The sequence below is a fragment of the Archocentrus centrarchus genome, chromosome 10, assembly GCF_007364275.1.
Source record: "Archocentrus centrarchus isolate MPI-CPG fArcCen1 chromosome 10, fArcCen1, whole genome shotgun sequence".
NCBI lineage: Eukaryota > Metazoa > Chordata > Actinopteri > Cichliformes > Cichlidae > Archocentrus > Archocentrus centrarchus.
In genome coordinates this window covers 11,304,990-11,324,367 of record NC_044355.1, presented here as the reverse complement: position 1 = coordinate 11,324,367, position 19,378 = coordinate 11,304,990, and the positions used below count along the sequence as shown (strand labels likewise).

Here is a 19,378-nt window from a genome sequence, read left to right as displayed (position 1 = left end):
GTGGATTGCCCAGCAAATTGCATTTTAAATGCAGTGGGGCAGTGTGGCAAAGTGTGTGACAGTGATACGCTCTCTCTTTCTCTGCTGTAGTCACCCTCTTGTTTTACTGCTCCTCTCTGCCATTCAATCTCTACATCCCTACCCCCCAACTATCGATCCACAGCAGTACATATTTGCTCTCCTCTCCATCTCTCGTGCTGCCGAGGGCCATGGGGGGGAGCAAAAAGAGGCTGTCTCTGAAGTGTGGAGTACTACAGCAGCAAAGATCCATGCAGCTGAAACAAACTCACCAGGTTCTGAAGGGAAGACGTTTCTCAGCTGCTCAATGACCTCCTGGAGCTGCAGCACCGTGTCCTGCTCATGCTCCAAATCATCTCCTGGCACACACACACACACAAAATGTTACCCCTCAGCGAAAGGATAAGGTTTCAAATTTAACATGCATGCATCTGTCAAACCCACATTTTAGCCTGGCTGCATGTGACTGACCTGCTGCTTCAGTGTCTGTAGTCTCTCTGCTAGCCGGCTCCCCATGGTGACCCCCTCCAGACACAGGAGAAGACAGGGTTGACGGTTCTGATCCGTTGGCCTCCGAATCATCTTTGGGCTGCTTTCAGAAAAGACTTCTTAACATTCAGTCTAAATAATCACTCATATCTGTCATGTTTCAGACAGCAGGGTCATTTTGCCTTTCACACAGCAATAAATGTGATGTTTAACGGCACTCAGCCAGCAGTCCTCAAATGGGAACTCTGAGTAAAATGAGCAATTTTTGCCCAACAGCTGTTCATCAGTTTACTGTGATTGGTGCTTTGATAGGTAGATAAAAGCATTAGGAATTGCACAGAGAAGCATAAAACAAAAAAATACATTGACAACAGAATTCACAATCAAAGGTGGGTAATGTAACTCGAAGATATTATTTGTAACATTTCCATGGTTCGTATTGTTTTTAGTAACACTGTGGCAATACTCCAGAGGTGAGTAAGTTCAGTAGTTGCAGCAAAATAGAGGTCTCTGTAGAGACCAGGAGGGATTCATACATATATTTCTACAGACTACAGACTGCAGATTCTACAGGTTTTATTTTCTGAGGAAATGAAACTGTGATATTGGTCCACAGAGAAAAGAATTCGAATAGCTCTTTTTTTTAAACCCAGGAATATGTACCTCCTGCTCCCCTCCCTTCTCAATTTCCAAGCAGGCATCCTGTTCCTATCCTTGTTGTCTTTCTCCTACTGTCACTTATTCCCTTCACTTTCTCTTTATTCTGTGGGCTGAATGAGCAGTTTAGATACTCCCACTGTCAACAATTTACACATTGCCATTATAGTAACCAGTAACTGTGTGTGTCAGCTCCAACTCGCCTATCTCTTTGCCACACCTTTCCTTTACACCGCAGTAAATCCTTTTATATGATGCTCCAGAGTGTATTAAGGCTTATCCTCTTTCTTAACTCCTTCTGTACTGTACTTCTTTGTATTCCCATTCCATCTTTTACATGAACAGTCTGCACCTTTTTGTACCTTTATGGGTATATTTCAAGAACTATGCTATCTGGTATCTGCACTGTGAGGCATACAAATATTGAAAACCAGTGAACTTGAATTTCTTTCTGTGCCCTTTATTTAAACTGCAGCTACAGAAACTTGCAAGAACTATAAAGTGCTGTGGAAAAGTATTTGCCCCCTTCCTGATTTCGTTTGTCACATTTACATGTTTCAGATCATCAAACTAATTTTAATATTAGACAAAGATAACCTGAGTAAATACAAAATCCAGTTCTTAAATGATGATTTAATTTATTAAGGAAAAAGTTATCCAAACCTACCCAGCCCTGTGTGAACAAGTAATTGTCCGCTTGGTTGTGCCACCCTTGGCAGCAAGAACTGCACTCAGGCATTTTTGGTAACTGGCAATGAGTCTTTCATATTGCTGTGGAGAAATTTTGGCCCACTCTTCTTTGCAGAATTGTTTTAATTAAGAAACACTGGAGGGATTTCGAGCTTGAACGGCCTGTTTGAGGTCATGCCAAAGCACCTCAGTCGGATTTAAGTTTGGACTTTGACTCAGTCACTTCAAAACCTAGTTTTTTTTATTTAGCCATTCAAAGGTGTATTTGCTGGTGTGTGTCAGATCATTGTCCTGCTGCATAACCTAAGTGTGCTTGAGCTTCAGGGTACAAACTGATGGCTCGACAGAGCAAAATTATTCCATCAAATATGGTAATTCATCCAGGTCCTGAAGCAGCAACACTGATAAAGCATCACTCTACCACTATCATGTTTGACTGTTGGTATGATGTTATTTTTATGAAATGCTGTGTTGTGCTGTGATGTGTGGCTTTTTGAGATCTTTTAGCCTACTTCACTTTGTCAGACAGGTTCTATTTAAGTGATTTCTTGATTCATCAGGTCTGGCAGCAGTCAGGCCTGGGTGTGACCAGTGAAATTTAAACAATGTGGTTAATCACAATTAATTCATAATGATGAGGGCAATTACTTTTCCACATAGGGCCATGTAGGTTTCAACAGCTTTTCTCACTGAAATTAAATCATCATTTAAAAACTGCATTTTGCATTTACTTGGGTTATCTTTGTCTGTGTTCAAATTTGTTTGATGACCTGAAACATATAAGTGTAACAAATGTGCAAAAAAAAAAAAAAATTTCAGAAAGGGGGAAACAATTTTTCATGACATTGTAGCTAATGCAGTTAACCAGAACCCTTTAACAAGGTTAGCAGATGCTGTTTGTAAGCTCAGGGATCAATCTTTTGACCACTGATGTTTCTAAATTTCAAGTGCCAACCTAGTTTAGTGCATAAAAATCTCAGAGGTGTATTGCTGACCTGTAGCAGTAGCTCCCTGAGCCGGCGCAGCTGGGACTCTAGCTGTTTGTTGTGGTCCTCCAGGATCTGCATACGGGTCTCCAGACGTGTCTTATGTTGGCGGAGGACCCGCGCCTCAGCCAAGAGCTCCTCATCCTGCTGCCCCCCCACTGTGGGTGAACTGAGACCTCCTTCTCCAGCCTCAGTCAGCATGGGAACTGATGCCGCCTCTTCGTGCTTCCACTTGAGCCGCCTGTACTCGCTCTGCAGCACCCTGGGGACCCACAGTGGACGATAGATGGATGAGAACAGTCAAGCCAACTTGTTGGTGCAGCATGCAAAACATAATCACACAACTTGGAGAATTATACTGACGCAAACAGAAATGCATCAAGAAATAATAACCTGATATTTTGTGCTTATGAGATGAATAATTTGAATGATTTCGCTAAATACCAACACATTAAACAATCAGTGCAGCAGGATCCTAATGTATTATTGATGACTAACCACATGGAGTGCAATCTTCATTAGGAATAGAAGCCTTTCATATCTCATATTTGTATGGTGCTGTGAATATTCACTGACTTTGTGCGGTGACGCGCTATTTAAACTGTTTATGGACTTGTGATGCATTGCTAATTGATTTGGCTCCTGGAAACCATGGTCATAACATACTGGTCTAATTAAGTACAGAATTATTTGTAATTCTCTCTTTGGAACAGGGAAGAAAACAGAACATCAGTGACGTAGTAGCTCATCTGGCTCACAATCATCACAATTCACAGGCTATTGCAAATGCAAAAAAATGTGACCTTGAGCACAATTTGAGTGAAAACCCATTAACTGTGTGCAAGTTTGATTAAATTCTGACCAATACTGTAGGAGGAGTAGCAGTTTTTGTGGATGTGGATGGAGAGATGTCAAACACCACAGCATTGCATAAGTTCATTAGACCTTTGGCCGGATGAGCTAAAAACAACAATTGCCATAAAGTTTATTACACCAAATGGGTGTATAAAACATATTTCATATTATACAGAATTTCACTGAATCAAATTTAAATGTAATTTCATATATATATATATATATATATATATATATATATATATATATATATATATATATATATATATATATATATATATATATATATATTTTTTTTTTTTTTGCAAAAAAGTAATTTACAGTGATCTAATGCAATTGCCTTATAAATTTATCGGGTTAGGGGTCTGGAGCATCAGCCTCTGTGGGGTCCATCATACTCTCAAAACACCCTTCAAAAAGTGTTTTTTTTTTTTTTTCTGAAAACTGTCAGATTTTTGGTTGTTCTGAGAAAGGAAGGCTATTCCATTCCCAAATTGCCAAAGAAGATTTCACATTATATGGTGTGCCACTCCATTTAAAAACCAGCACAATTAGGTTCTTAGGATACACAAAGATAAAGATGGCAGTTAAAAACTGTGAGGCATCTTTTTCTCAAAATAGATACTCTGATATAATTGTTTTCTTGCTCAGTTGTAATTCGACTTTTCCTTCTGACCAGATTAGGTCTTTAGGTTCCCTGACGAAATCTAATCTAGAACCAGTTTGCATTGTTGTAGGCTGCTTAAATTTCTTAGGCCAATAAAACAATTATGCATTTCAGAATAAAAGTAATTTTAGGCCATGCTGAGACTATAATCGAACTGACCATGGCACCATGGCTCATGGTGCCATGGTCAGTTCGAAACTCCATCAAACTCCATCAGTTTTTATTTGGGCTACTAATCACAAAATTTGCCACCTCGTTATGGGATTGATGGTTCTTAAACATGGGCAATTGTCCCCCTACATTAAAAGTAATAACATTTGTGATAAATTCCATGTTATATTGGATAAAAGCAAATGTGCATTTCTTTCTAAAACAAGAAAACATCTACTTTTTTTAACAAGTTAAAGAGAGCATAGAGTCTCCAGAAGCCCCAAAATAAGTTGCTTAAATTTATTACAAATTTATTGTTCCGTTACAGGCAACAGGAACAGCAATGAACAGCATATAAAATGAGTTAGAGCAGCAACTAGAGCAGCCACTAATAAGGACTACAGCGCACACTATAATAAGTGGCATACTTTGTAGAAAAACTGAACTAGGTCAAGGTTTCAGACACCCAAAGGGCACGAGTGTGTGTGTAGCTGCATTTCACTGTGTGTCGGGAAAGGTCACAACCAAACTGAGGACAAGAGAAATGCATTCATATGAGTCATTCAACTAAAGGATGCCTCTGGTAACCAATTAAGTGGAAAGGAAAAATGAATTTGCTTCATTTATGGAAAATATCTGGGCCTGAAGTGCCTAAAATCAAACTCAAAAGTATTAACATCTTTCAAATCAATCGATTCATAATAGCCTTGTTGTTTGTTTCCCTTCAGCAGGACACTAACAAACTGTCAAACTCAAGCATGACAAGTGGTTCCACGTTACCCCATCACACTGTTTTACAGACGGTATGCTCAGATATGCACCTGGAAAATGCTGCTTTTTCTCTTCAGGCAGTTCAAAAGGATTTAGAGTATGAACGTGTTTACTCTCTGCAGGAGGTTTGCAAATGACAGCAGACATACCGAAAAGAGTGTAATACCTCCAGATAAACACACAAACATACTGGTGGTAAAATGCTTCTGGGGAGCTTTACTTATAAACATTGCACGTTAAGCCAAACTTTAAGGTCTCTGCAGCAAACATTATTTTTATCTGAGCCTCGATCATATCTAAAAGCAAATCGGATCAAACACCGTTTCAAATGCTTAAAAATAAAGAAAATATTATGTGTTTGGATCCAGTGTAACTGGTGTTGAAATATGTGTAAAAGATGGGATTGTGCCTGAAAACATACGAATAATAAAGAATAACAATAATATCCTAGCTGATGTACACCATGGCATGAAACACAGCTTTATTTTCTGGCTACGGACCTGTTCTCATTTTCCAAGCGGGCCAGGGTGCACTGGAGTTGCTCCTTATCCTGGTGCTCCAAGTGCGCCAGCAGCATGTGCTGTCCACAGGGTGAGTCATGGTCCAGGGCTGGGCTGGAGTGACGCAGGAGGTACTGATCTTCATCCCTGAGTCCCCCACACAGGAGACAGCACACTGAGCCACCAGCACACAGCCACCAGCAGCACAAAGCAGAACCAAGAGCATGGAAGAGCAGACAGGCCAAAGCAAGCCAAGGCAACCAGGAAAGGAAGGTGTAACGGGGCAAGACATAACAAAACCAGACAAGATACAATGGGACAGTGTGCCAGATTCACAGTCCAAACATTAAACTTTCTATAATAAAACTTGCTCACTAGACCATTTAATAACCACTTGCATCTATTAAATACACAGGGTTCATCTTAAGTGACACAATATATTGCTCAAATTCTAATGCCCAATAACACTTTATTGACATTGGAACAAAAACATAATGTGCACATCTATGATAGCATACCTAGGGCTATTAACCAATAAATGGATCTGTGAATGTCTGGCAGTTATTTTAATGGAAAGATAGTTGTTGTCAGGCAAACTACTTCATAGAGTAGAGTAGTTAAATGATCACAGATATACACTGCTCAAAAAATAAAGGGAACACTCAAATAACACATCCTAGATCTGAATGAATGAAATATTCTCATTGAATACTTTGTTCTGTACAAAGTTGAATGTGCTGACAACAAAATCACACAAAAATCATCAATGGAAATCAAATTTATTAACCAATGGAGGCCTGGATTTGGAGTCACACACAAAATTAAAGTGGAAAAACACACTACAGACTGATCCAGCTTTGATGTAATGTCCTTAAAATAAGTCAAAATGAGACTCAGTATTGTGTGTGGCCTCCACGTGCCTGTATGACCTCCCTACAACGCTTGGGCATGCTCCTGATGAGGTGGCGGATGGTCTTCTGAGGGATCTTCTCCCAGTACTGGACTAAAGCATCCACCAACTCCTGGACAGTCTGTGGTGCAACGTACGTTGGTGGATGGAGCGAGACATGATGTCCCAGATGTGCTCAATCGGATTCAGGTCTGGGGAACGGGCGGGCCAGTCCATAGCTTCAATGCCTTCAACTGCTGACACACTCCAGCCACATGAGGTCTAGAATTGTCCTGCATTAGGAGGAACCCAGGGCCAACCGCACCAGCATATGGTCTCACAAGGGGTCTGAGGATCTCATCTCGGTACCTAATGGCAGTCATGCTACCTCTGGCGAGCACATGGAGGGCTGTGCGGCCCTCCAAAGAAATGCCACCCCACACCATTACTGACCCACTGCCAAACCGGTCATGCTGAAGGATGTTGCAGGCAGCAGATCGCTCTCCACGGCGTCTCCAGACTCTGTCACGTCTGTCACATGTGCTCAGTGTGTACCTGCTTTCATCTGTGAAGAGCACAGGGCACCAGTGGCGAATTTGCCAATCCTGGTGTTCTCTGGCAAATGCCAAGCGTCCTGCACGGTGTTGGGCTGTGAGCACAACCCCCATCTGTGGACGTCGGGCCCTCATACCATCCTCATGGAGTCGGTTTCTAACCGTTTGTGCAGACACATCCACATTTGTGGCCTGCTGGAGGTCATTTTGCAGGGCTCTGGCAGTGCTCCTCCTGTTCCTCCTTGCACAAAGGCGGAGGTAGCGGTCCTGCTGCTGGGTTGTTGCACTCCTACGGCCTCCTCCACGTCTCCTGGTGTACTGGCCTGTCTCCTGGTAGCGCCTCCAGCCTCTGGACACTACGCTGACAGACACAGCAAACCTTCTTGCCACAGCTCGCATTGATGTGCCATCCTGGATGAGCTGCACTACCTGAGCCACTTGTGTGGGTTATAGAGTCCATCCCATGCTACCATGAGTGTGAAAGCACCACCAACATTCAAAAGTGACCAAAACATCAGCCAGAAAGCATAGGTACTGAGAAGTGGTCTGTGGTCCCCACCTGCAGAACCACTCCTTTATTGAGTGTGTCTTGCTAATTGCCAATAATTTCCACCTGTTGTCTATTCCATTTGCACAACAGCATGTGAAACTGATTGTCAATCAGTGTTGCTTCCTAAGTGGACAGTTTGATTTCACAGAAGTTTGATTTACTTGGAGTTATATTGTGTTGTTTAAATGTTCCCTTTATTTTTTTGAGCAGTGTGTTTGTCAGCCTATTTAAGACTATTAATTTTTATCAAGAAAAGACATGATGCACCTGAGGCACTTTCACTAACTGTAAACTCTGATACTTAACCCTCAGGCGTATCGATGAGACAAGGTGGTATAAATGGCCAAACTCGTATGTGTTTGAGCTTACATTACTTTCATGCCTGTTACCTGACAACACTAAACTGATTAATATATACAGGTGGAGGGTAAAGGCCATGCTCGCAGGAAGCATGGTTCAGGACAGAAAACAGCAGGATGCCAACAGCAGGATGCCAAGCAAACACCAGCTGGAAGCACAGATAGCACAGCGGCACGTACAGAGCTGTGCAGCTGGAAAAAAACCCAAACAAAACAAAACAAAAAAATAAAGGCATTGACAGACAGAAGGACGGGTTTTGCAGAATAAGAACAAGATGATACGAGGGCACAAAAGCTCGAACCAATACTGCTGCACATAAGGGGGAGAAGTGAAATGCCATGCATACAAACACTCTCAGGCATAGAATAATTCAGAGACAGAGTGTAGATACAACAAAAACTATATGCTTGTATATACATTTGTGTGACACAACTCCATCCAAGCAACACTCTAAATGCACATGCACATAGCAACAAAGACCATGAGCGCAGGTTTGATAAGCAGAGACGTCAGTACTAAAAAGTTTTTGCTTCCAAGTATTGCAGTTTTGTTTGAGCTTAAAGCAAACTCTTAATGTGTTGTCAGTCACGTCCCTCTCTCAGAGCAGACACACATAACACACATCTGGAAAGATACAATGAGCACACTTCACACTACACTCACACACATTACACAGACCTCTAAAGTATGTATGTTGCAAAGGTACAACCTTGACTTTAAAGCATAACCTTCTCAGAGAAGTAGGAAATGGCTGACAGCCCACAGCGATGTCAACAAAATAAGACATGGACACACAGAAAATCATGATCTCAAACAACCCTAACCACTCTCTCCATGTGGCACTTTCTCAGCCTTCCACAATGAGGACTGGCTGCTTCATTCACATCAAACATCCTTATTCCTCTCACTGCTGTAACCTCGCCACTGCCAGCCACTCAGCCAACTTCTACAGGCACACACATACGCTTTGTGTATCTACACACAACCACAGACCTTAATCGCAGCGGGCATGTGGATGATGAATGGAGAGTGTGTGCACGCTGCTCGCTGTGGGTCATTTTCATTATGTGGCTGACTATTTATGTGATCATCCAATCTTACTCAAAGAGTTGAACATACATGTACAAGTCTGAGCACACAAATAAACAGAGAAACAGTTGATGCATCGAGAGGAAAGAGCGCATACACAGAACACACACATAATCCCTGTGAAAGGCTGTACTTGTAATGACAGGGTTTGTAGAGTGGGGGTAGTGGCATACTCACAGGCTTTCATCAGGAGACAGACTATCCGTGAAGAATGAACAATTCTGGCTCTCCATTTCTGCCAATCTGTATATATACAAACAAAAACACAAAAACACACACCAGAGACAGGATGTCACACATACACACATATTGACACGTGCACAAACACACAAAAGAGAACTAGTGAGTGGGGTCAGTAAATTTAATGACAAAAAGGAAAAGCAACAGATTATGATTATCACCACACACTGGGGAAAAAATGTTTCACCAAACACAAGGTTTAAACAAATAATCACATCAGTTTGGATTTAAGCAGTGTGTATAGGACCTCTGAATGAATAGCAAGGTGTGCAGATGCATTTGACTAACAAGACTGCACAGAGGCAGAAATGCTACTTCCAGAAGAGTAAAAGCTATAAAAATATCCATGAGGAGCACGCATTAAATTTTATTGTACATTGTCTACCCACATGCAGGCAATAAAAAAAGCTTTTTAGAAATGTGCTGTCCAGCACCACAGACAGAATCTGTAGTGTTTGTGAGGCCGCAGTGTGGTTTTTCAGGACCAAGGACAGCACTTCCCCTTCTGCATTATATCCTGCTGACTGTCAGCTACACTGTACATGCTGCTCTCTAAGCGGTTTTACTATAACACCAAATAAAATGTGCTGCAGCAGAGCAAAAAATAAATACAGGTTCCTTATTTTTAATGGCATACATCAGAAAATTGTGTCCTAGAGAAATCCCAGCAAGGTGGAAAAGTATTGTTAAAAAAGAGAAAGTAGACCCAACAGTTAGGTGAGCATACCTACGGTTTGATCCACATCTGAACATGTCTTTGAATACCGTAATGGCAATATCTCCTAAAGAAAAGAGCAGCATCATGCATAGCAGCCTGCTGCCATCACTGTGTGCGTGTGTGACTGAATAAAAAGCAAATAATGATAAAAGATCATAATCAAAGCTCTTTTGTATGCATTCCACTTGTTAAATTAAAAATACCAATAACTTCATTGATAGATACAGTATACTGCCAAATGTATCACTCACCCATCCAAATAAATGAATTCAGGTGTTCCAGTCACTTTCATGGCTACAGGTGTATAAAACCAAGCACCTAAGCAAACAGTAGTGAAAGAATGGGTCGCTCTCAGGTGAATTCCAGCGTGGTACCATGATAAGATGCCACCTGTGCAACAACTCCAGTGATGAAATTTCCTCGACAGTGGACTTCAGAAGACACCCCTCATCAATGATTCCCCTCACTATAACCAACAGCCCTGTGACGAATGTGGAAACCTTCAAGTTTCTGGGAACCACCATCTCTCAGGACCTGAAATGGGAGCTCAACATCAGCTCCATCCTCAAAAAGGCCCAACAGAGGATGTACTTTCTGCGCCAACTGAGGAATTACGGTCTGCCGCAGGAGCTGTTGAGGCAGTTCTACTCCGCGGTTATTGAACCTGTCCTGTGCTCTTCTATTACAATCTGGTTTGGAGCAGCAACAAAACAAGACAGAAACAGACTGCAGAGAACTATTAGAACTGCTGAGAAAATCATTGGTGCTCCTCTGCCAAACCTTCAGGACTTGTTCACTTCTAGAACCAGGAAACGGGCAAAGAAAATCATCTCAGACTCCTCATACCCTGGACACACTTTATTTCAGCTCCTTCCCTCAGGCAGGAGATACAGATCACTGTACACAAAAACCACCAGACACTTAAACAGTTTCTTTCCTCATGCCACCACACTCATTAACAGCTGATCAGTAACATTGATCTCTACACAACTGCCTAATGTTACAAACTTTGTTGTCACACTACAACGCACACTACACTTTATTTTATTTTATTATTTATTAGATTTTGGATATTGTAATTCTTAAATTACACTGCACCTTCCCATCCCAGACCTGTATTGTATATTGTGTATTGTATATTGTGTATTGTATATTGTGTATTGTATATTGTATAGCATTTAAATTAAATTATAGGACACTGTATAATACTAGAGAGACACCATCAACCGGAACCAAATTCCTTGTGTGTGTAAACATACTTGGCCAAAATAAACCTGATTCTGATTCTGATTCTACTAAATATTCCACAGTGAACTGTTAGTAGTATCATAACAAAGTGGAAGTGATTGGGAATGACAGTAACTCAGCCATGAAGTGGTAAGCCATATAAAGTTACAGAGGGGTCAGGAGATGCTGAGGTGAAGAGAGCGCAGAGGTCACCAACTTTCTGCAGTCAATTTCTACAGACCTCCAAACATCATGTGGCCTTCAAATTACCTCAAAAACAGTGCGAATAGAGCTTTGTGGAATGGATTTCCATGGCTAAGCAGCTGCATCCAAGCCTTACATCACCAAGCGCAATGCAAAGTGTTGGATGTAGTGGTGTAAAGCACACAGCCACTGGACTCTTGAGCAGTAGAGATGTGTTCTCTGGAGTGATAAATCATGCTTCTCTGTCTGGCAATGTGACGGTTGAGTTTGGCTTTGGTGGTTGCCAGGAGAATGGTACTTGTCTGACTGCATTGTGCCAATTGTAAAGTTTGGTGTAGGGGGGGGATTGTGGTGTGTGGTTGCTTTTCAGGAGTTGGGCTTGGCCCCTTAGTTCCAGTAAAAGGAACTTGAGTTTGGTGTGGAGGAACGTTACTGCCCTGCACAGAGTCCTGACTTCAAACCGATAGAACACCTTTGGGATGAATTAGAGACTGCGAGCCAGGATTTCTTGTCCAACTGACCTCACAAATGTGCTTCTGGAAGAATGGTGAAAAATTCCCATGAACACACTCCTAAACCTTGGGGAAAGCCTTCCCAAGAAAAGTTAAAGCTGTTACAGCTGCAAAGAGTGGGCCAACATCATATTAAACTTTATGGATTAAGAATGGGATGTCACTCAAATTCATATGTGTACAAAGGCAGACGAGCAAATACTTTTGGTAATATAGTGTAAAATAATTAGGCTCAGTTTGATGTTATTGTTAATATACCAGCTGTAGTACTGTACAGAAAAGTTACAAAAAAAAAAGAATTTTAGCCTGTCAATACAACAAATTTACTATATTAGAAATGGCATCTCTTGGTAAGTCAATTTTTATTGTTTCATGGATAACATAACAATAATAATAATGTATTAATAAACCCCTCCAAAACACTGCCAACTGCCTGCCTTCCATAACACATTTACAGCAATCAGTAATTTGCTTCCCTTTGTATTCATTACTGTTTATTCATGGTCCATATTGTCCACATCATTATTAATTCATTGTAGAAATATCATGACATAAATAAATAGCTCAAAAGCTGACCACAAAATGTGTCTCTAAGTGCTTTGTCCTCTATCCATATCACCTCTGTCTCCTTCAAGCAGCGTGCACTTTAAAGTATAATTGTATCCACTGTTTCCCACACATTATAAAAACATGTAGGAAGATGTGATATAAATAAGATGCATGCATGAGCTGGCTGCATAAACGTGGAAACACCAGAAAGTCAATTCATCACAAACAGCTGCAGTTCGCTGAATATCACAGGGTAATGACTTATAATAACGACGCATGATTAAAGGGTGGGCTGAAACACGCCGATCAAACAACAAAGTTGTTATTTGCACTGCAAGTGTTGCGGCAGCTTTAACCTCTTTAGGTTTGTCCTTCAAGTCAGGATATTAATCATCACGAAGAAGCAGCCCACTGATGCAAATGTGCTACGAGTTTTGTGCCTGCCCACATAAACACACACAGATTTGCCACATTAAAATAGTCTTCTTCACACACCGACACACTACATGCTGCATCGGCTTATGCAGTGTGTGGTCAGGTGAAGGAGTGAGGGATGGGAAAAGGAGGGATGAATGATGTAGAGGCTGTCAGGTGCATCCACATAACATCTCCAGTTTTCTATGAGACCATAATACTGAGAAAAGTAGGATTTATCCATGTCCCGTTACAGGAGGCCCAGCCTGTGAACCTGACCGCTTGTAATTCAGTCTGCAACACTATTCATCAGAAAACCTCCACAGACCTCAAGCTTCAGTCATGAACAACAGCATAGGCGACAAGGAAGGGCAGAAAGAAAAAGGAGATAGTAGTGTTCAAGTTTTTTTATGCATACATGTGTGTTTAGCTTTGTGAATGAATACAAATGGATGTGAAAGGAAATGAAAAATGAGAGAGGGGGGCTGGAGAAGAGAAATTCTATGGTTTAGGAAATTCTTATCTTACCATCCTTTTTTTTTCTCCATGTGAGATGTGGAAACAGTGGTGACGATGAAAGGAACGAAGTCCCTGCATCAGTGTTAACAGATTTAACCTCCTAACAGCCTGCGTCCACATGTGTGACCATTGCATTTTTTATACTTCATTCTATTCAATAGTGTTTTATACCTTGTTAAGCCATGTTAACTTTGTTATAACTAAATAAACCCACTGTCCCCATTTGAGGACTTTTTTTTAAGTATGTAACAACTATGTAACAAAATACAACTTCCTGTTCGAAGGAAGGACAAATAACGAGGAGAAATTAAAGATGCATCGCAAACAGGAGCTCAGGTCTCAGGAGGTTAACACTATAATTCAAAGAATAAATAACGGCTCAAAATTAAAAATAGTCCTTGGAGAAAAAGACAGAGCTTGTGTTGTTGCACAGTATGTAAAAACGTGCTGTTGGGAAGTAAATGTCAACACACACACACATCCACACACACACATACATATGTTATACACTAATTAATGTATAGCAGTCTTAATCTTATATTAACTATGGCGATATTGCTGAATTTTTCATGCCAACAAAAGGCATGAAATTGAATTGAGAGTGAGAGAGAGGAAGGAAGCAGATACACTTTGTTTAAAACAAATACAAATCTGACTTTTCTAACATTAAACATTTTACTCTGAGATGACTGTAGTCTACATGGCATAGATTTTTTTTTTTTAATCATTTTGTGTATTTTCATCATTTTGTATATTTTTAACAGGGACAATCTGCATTAATAAAAATTGCTGTAAATGTACTGGAGCCATTTTTCATCTGTAGTCCTGGCCCTATTGCTCATTTCCTGAAGGGCATTTTGAGAGAAATGCACTCACATGCATGTACACACGTACAATATGTCAAAAGAAGAATATCGGACACACTGACCTGACACAGGTTATATCCATGATTTTGACATCAGCTTCATATTCTGCTATTAAAGTGAGTTAGGATTAGAACTGAGAATTCAAAGAATTCAAATAAGAAGAATTTCCCCCCTTTCATCCTAAAATAATTGACAGGTAGAACAGCAGGAGAAGTAAGTAAAAAAAAAATAGTAAGAAAGATGAAATAAAGAAGTCGTCTTTCTGCAGACTACAAATAAAATACTCACCACTGCTATAATAAAGAGTGTCTACTTCTATTATGATGGTGCTCAGATGATACTGGAACATACGAGTGGGCTTACACAGTTCTCCTTTTTGTGAATAAATGTGCTACTGCCTATTCTCATTTAGAGCCATTTACAATTCTTTATAATTCACTGCATTCTCAGTTGCCCATTCAGTCACGTACAGTCCCAAAGATAACAGAAGACTAAAATGAATGCAGTGGTCTAAGCACCGAAACCACTGGGATGGCTGTATAGCTGAATTTGTCTGATTTTGACACAGCTGTACATACACCTGTCTAATATGTTATTCATTTAAACCTATATTAACAGACAGGTAGGAGAAGGAAGGAAGGAAGGAATCTTGTTGCTAATAAATAAACTAGTCACCACTGTTCACGGTGCTTGGTGGGAACATGTGAGTCAGCTCATTGTTATCTTTTTTCTTGTGTCTAAGTGCGCTACTGTCAATTCCCATTTAGAACCATTTATCATTCCTCATAATTCAGTCATTTTTTTCCTTTGCCCATTCATTCATAGACAGGAAAAAAACATAACACTAACCTTTAAAACAGTTTGGGGTTCATTTTGTTGCTCAGGGCCCATCAATATATGTGGATGGAAAAAGGTGGAAAATCAAGTCACCAACCCTGCATTAGTATGTAATTTGCCACAGCTAACAAAGGGCTCGAAATGACACGTTGGGTAAACACATCTCTGACTTGGTCTCACTAAAACTAATTTGTACAAAGCTGACAGCAATGCAGCTGAAGTGGTACTATGCTGGACTGTGAATGTACTGTATAAGCAGACAGGAACACCAATTTAAGCACTTACCAATGAACTTAAGGCATTAGTCTACACTCAAAACTGCGTGCTTGCTTTAAAACATGGAAAACTATTTGGTGTGTAATATTAACTGCTTGATAAATTAATGATAACACCATAACAGCCTGACCCATGTGTGTGGGTATAGGGTTAGACGTATGAACAATATGTGTAAAGAATTGTGTTAACTGTTGAATACATTTAGGAATAATTAGAGCAATAATTTGCCTATAACAATAATATGAGCATTGTTTCAATGAGTGTCTACCTGAGTACTGTTGCTGACCATGTCCATGACAATGAGTTCACTGTACTCCAAATCACAGTCATCAGACGTGGAAGGAGTGATGTGCAGCTGACAAATCCGCAGCAACTGTGTGGTGCTATCATGTCAATATGGACCAAAATCTCAGAGGAAAGTTTCCTTGCTGAATATGTGCCACAAACAATTAAGGGAGTTCTGAAGGCAAACTCTCCACCATGTGTAGTTATAAGCCACATTATGGTGTCTCAAAGTGTTGCACACAATCAAGTGTTCCCATTTCAAGATACTGCGTAATGATCATATTTTGATGTTTTATCTAAGGACCCAAAGTTATTCCTTTATATGGAGAAAACAGACATCAGACACACGTATATAATTTCCAGACATGCAAAATTATTATAGTACAATGTAACAATGTTTCCAACTGTGCACATTTGTCTGAAATGTTCTCAGGAGATTGAAAATTTCCCCATAAATGTGTCACTTTTACCAAATTAGACTGTTGGTACATGACCACTTTTCCATTTTCTTTGTTTGTTGTTAAATTTTGTGATGGTGGCAGCTACAATTACTGAATTAAACTGTTTGAGATCAACATGACTAAAAAGCTGTTTTAAGAAAAATTGTAGCAAGACTGAAAACAAATAACTGAATACAAGACGATGAATAGGAAAATATACTAAAGAATAAGAGAAAAAGGGCTAGAGACATATAAAAGCGGCAAAATAAATGTGTGGGTGGGAGACAAAAGAAGAGAGGGATCACAGATAACAAAAAGAAAAAATAGGCAAACAGGATATAGTAGAAAGGGAATAAAGGAAGAGATAAAGAGGGTAAAGAGGACAATTGTGCTTGTTTTTTCTTTGGTGCATGTTCCCTATGTTTTGGCAGGGTGTAAAGCAGTTGTGTGTGTGAGAGCCTCAGGGAAGTAATACACAATGCCACACTTGCGTACCAACATACACACACTGCAGGCTCAGCGTGTGTATGTTGGTACGTGTGTGTCCAGCTCTGCACTGTGGGCAGAGCTGCCAGGAGTGTGGGAGTCCAGTGGTGTGCCCTGTTTATATCCTGTCAGACAGACACTAAGCCACACCGACAGCTCCCAGGTGACCAATGGGCTCACTGCCCCAGTAAGTGACAAGCTGCTAGGCACGCTGAGCCCTGCTGACCTCTACACCCACCCACCCCCCCACACACACACAACGGCAACAAACCGCTCTGTGTTTGTGTGGAGCATAAGAGTGAAGGAAACTGCTGGGTAATATAGGCTCTATCCTAGCTGGAATACAGTGCACAATGCAGACAAATCAATACCTCAATCAGTGTGTGGCATAGACTAAAGGGTGAGAGAACAGAGAGGGGAAAGGAGGAAGAGTGGGAAAACTGGGGTGGCATAAATGTATGTTAGGGGTGGGGGTGGGGGTTGGAGAGTGGAAAACGGCAGGAGACTTTGTTGTAATTATTTGATAGATAGCACAGTGCGGTAAGCCACATACCTGCTGGCATAATGTTCAATCCTGCTGTGTGTGTCTGCATGGGGCAGCTTGGGCGAGGAGCATGGTCTGGGAACAAAAGGAGCCAACATCAATACTTCACAGATGCAGTTTTTAACACTTTGAAAATATGAATGTGTGGCTGCAGAAAAACAAAACCAATACATTAGCCCACTGCTACTTTTGCATCAATTCAAAGAGATTTCGGGAAAAAAAAACAAAAAAACTTTCATTTGTGGGTGTAAAATGGGATTCTGACAGAGGTCAGGTACAGCCTTTGTTTAGTTACTTTGCTGATTTTACAGAAAGAACATGTGGTTTTAAACACATCATTTCTGGCTGCATGAGTTGTGAGTTGATCAGATTCAGGAGTGAGGACATACGCTCTTTTTAACAAGATGGCTTTTTGCACAAGGATTTGGAGGATGTGAAGGCACAGCATAATGTTAATGATAATGCTGCCCTAAATTGTGGGGTACAGGGAAAAATGATGCATAATGAAATCTGCTGGATTTATCAGTTGAATATTTTTAATTCTTATGGACTAAATAAGAAAATCAAGCCTTGTTTTCAATTATTTTTCCATTTTGTATTCTAGGCAAATTGATGATTTAGTATGTTTTTATGTTGTATAATTATATGCTGCTAAAAAAAATGACACTGCCTAGATGTAAGTTACAGCCAAAACTGCTCTATCCTATGATGGCGATATTAGCAAGGAAAAAGTAATTTAATGGTCTTCACGACTCCTTTTTGTCTGACGAGGGAAGGCTTAATGTCACAAGGTCAGGACCATACTTTTTTAATAAGCTCCTATTATAACTATATACTGCAGCTCTAATCTCCCCAGGTCTTTGCTCAGTTGTCCTGTCTGACAGGACAGAGATTCCTTCATCCTTAGTTTTTGAGCATTTATAAAATAGTAATAAAAGATGACCATGAAAATCGGCTAAAACCTAGAACCATAATCATATAAATCATCCTGGATACATCATAGCCTGAAACAAAACTTCATGGTGATCTAATGTACGCTAGTCTCATTGCTCACTTCCCCTTTTAAATGAGACTCAGTCATATGAACAGTGCTCCTGAGCCAGAATGAGATCACAGGACTAACATTATTTTAATCCTGAACACAGAGCTTTCCCTTTCACCCATCTGAGTGAGTCAGCATGATAATTAGCCTGCAACAGCAGGAGTATGTATGGGTGTAACAGTGAGTCAGTGAGGGACAGATGACAGGAGACAGAAGAAAGAGATGACTGTGTTCTATGTGTGTTTACGTGCAGGACTCACGTCTCTGAGGTATCAGCTTCCAGGACAGACTGCACTGGCAGGTAACCTCGCTGTGGGTGCTTCGTAAAATACTGCTTTGATCTGAACTTGTTCTTCAGAGTCTTGGCAAAGTCCCTCATCTTCTCTCCCGAGGTTGTCTGTAGTGTGATTTAGGTGTAGATAGGGTAGGTGGGTAAAATTGAGGTGAGGTGGGTGGGAGACAATTTATACAACTTTAGTTTTCCTGGAAATGTTGCATTCTCCAACATTACCTGATATAAAATGTATCCAGTCTGCCCTGAAGCCAGTTTGTTTTGACTTTACCAACTTTTTCCACCATGTGCTTTTTCATTCACTTTTTACTGCTGCTCACTGCTGATCCTTTATATTCTGTTTTAAATCGTGCCACTATTCTCTCTGATTCTCTTTCCTGCTCGCTCAATCATAGTAGAAATCTATGGGCGCCGGCCTGCCTAGCCAGTGGAAAAACCTGCAGCTAGCAAACATGAAATATTGTTCATTGAGAAAGGAAAAAAAAAAAAACACTGTACAGATGGCCCTTTGCCATATTTTGCAGCTTGGAATTGATTAGAGATTTAATCTGGCACCATCTCAGTACACCCCAACACTCCACCTACAGTGCTACAGCTACTCCTTTTGAATGAACTCGACTTTGCAGACTATATATGCAATTGCTGGAGACATTGGTCTTATTAAGGGGTTGTGCCCTAAAGAGCACTTCATGTGCAAACCAT

At 40.6% G+C, this 19,378-nt stretch overlaps 1 protein-coding gene across 1 annotated transcript in view; it reads right to left on the bottom strand.

Annotated features, from left to right (window-relative positions):
* drp2 (dystrophin related protein 2) overlaps nucleotides 1-19,378 on the bottom strand; it is an 86,674-nt gene that overhangs the window by 2,665 nt on the left and 64,631 nt on the right. The window contains exons 16-22 of the mRNA XM_030739048.1: nucleotides 18,645-18,781; nucleotides 17,352-17,417; nucleotides 9,403-9,468; nucleotides 5,784-5,930; nucleotides 2,850-3,102; nucleotides 490-607; nucleotides 291-377 (exon numbers count right to left, since the gene is read on the bottom strand). Coding sequence (XP_030594908.1) covers nucleotides 291-377; nucleotides 490-607; nucleotides 2,850-3,102; nucleotides 5,784-5,930; nucleotides 9,403-9,468; nucleotides 17,352-17,417; nucleotides 18,645-18,781 — 874 coding nt within the window. The remainder of the gene's footprint in view (nucleotides 1-290; nucleotides 378-489; nucleotides 608-2,849; nucleotides 3,103-5,783; nucleotides 5,931-9,402; nucleotides 9,469-17,351; nucleotides 17,418-18,644; nucleotides 18,782-19,378) is intronic.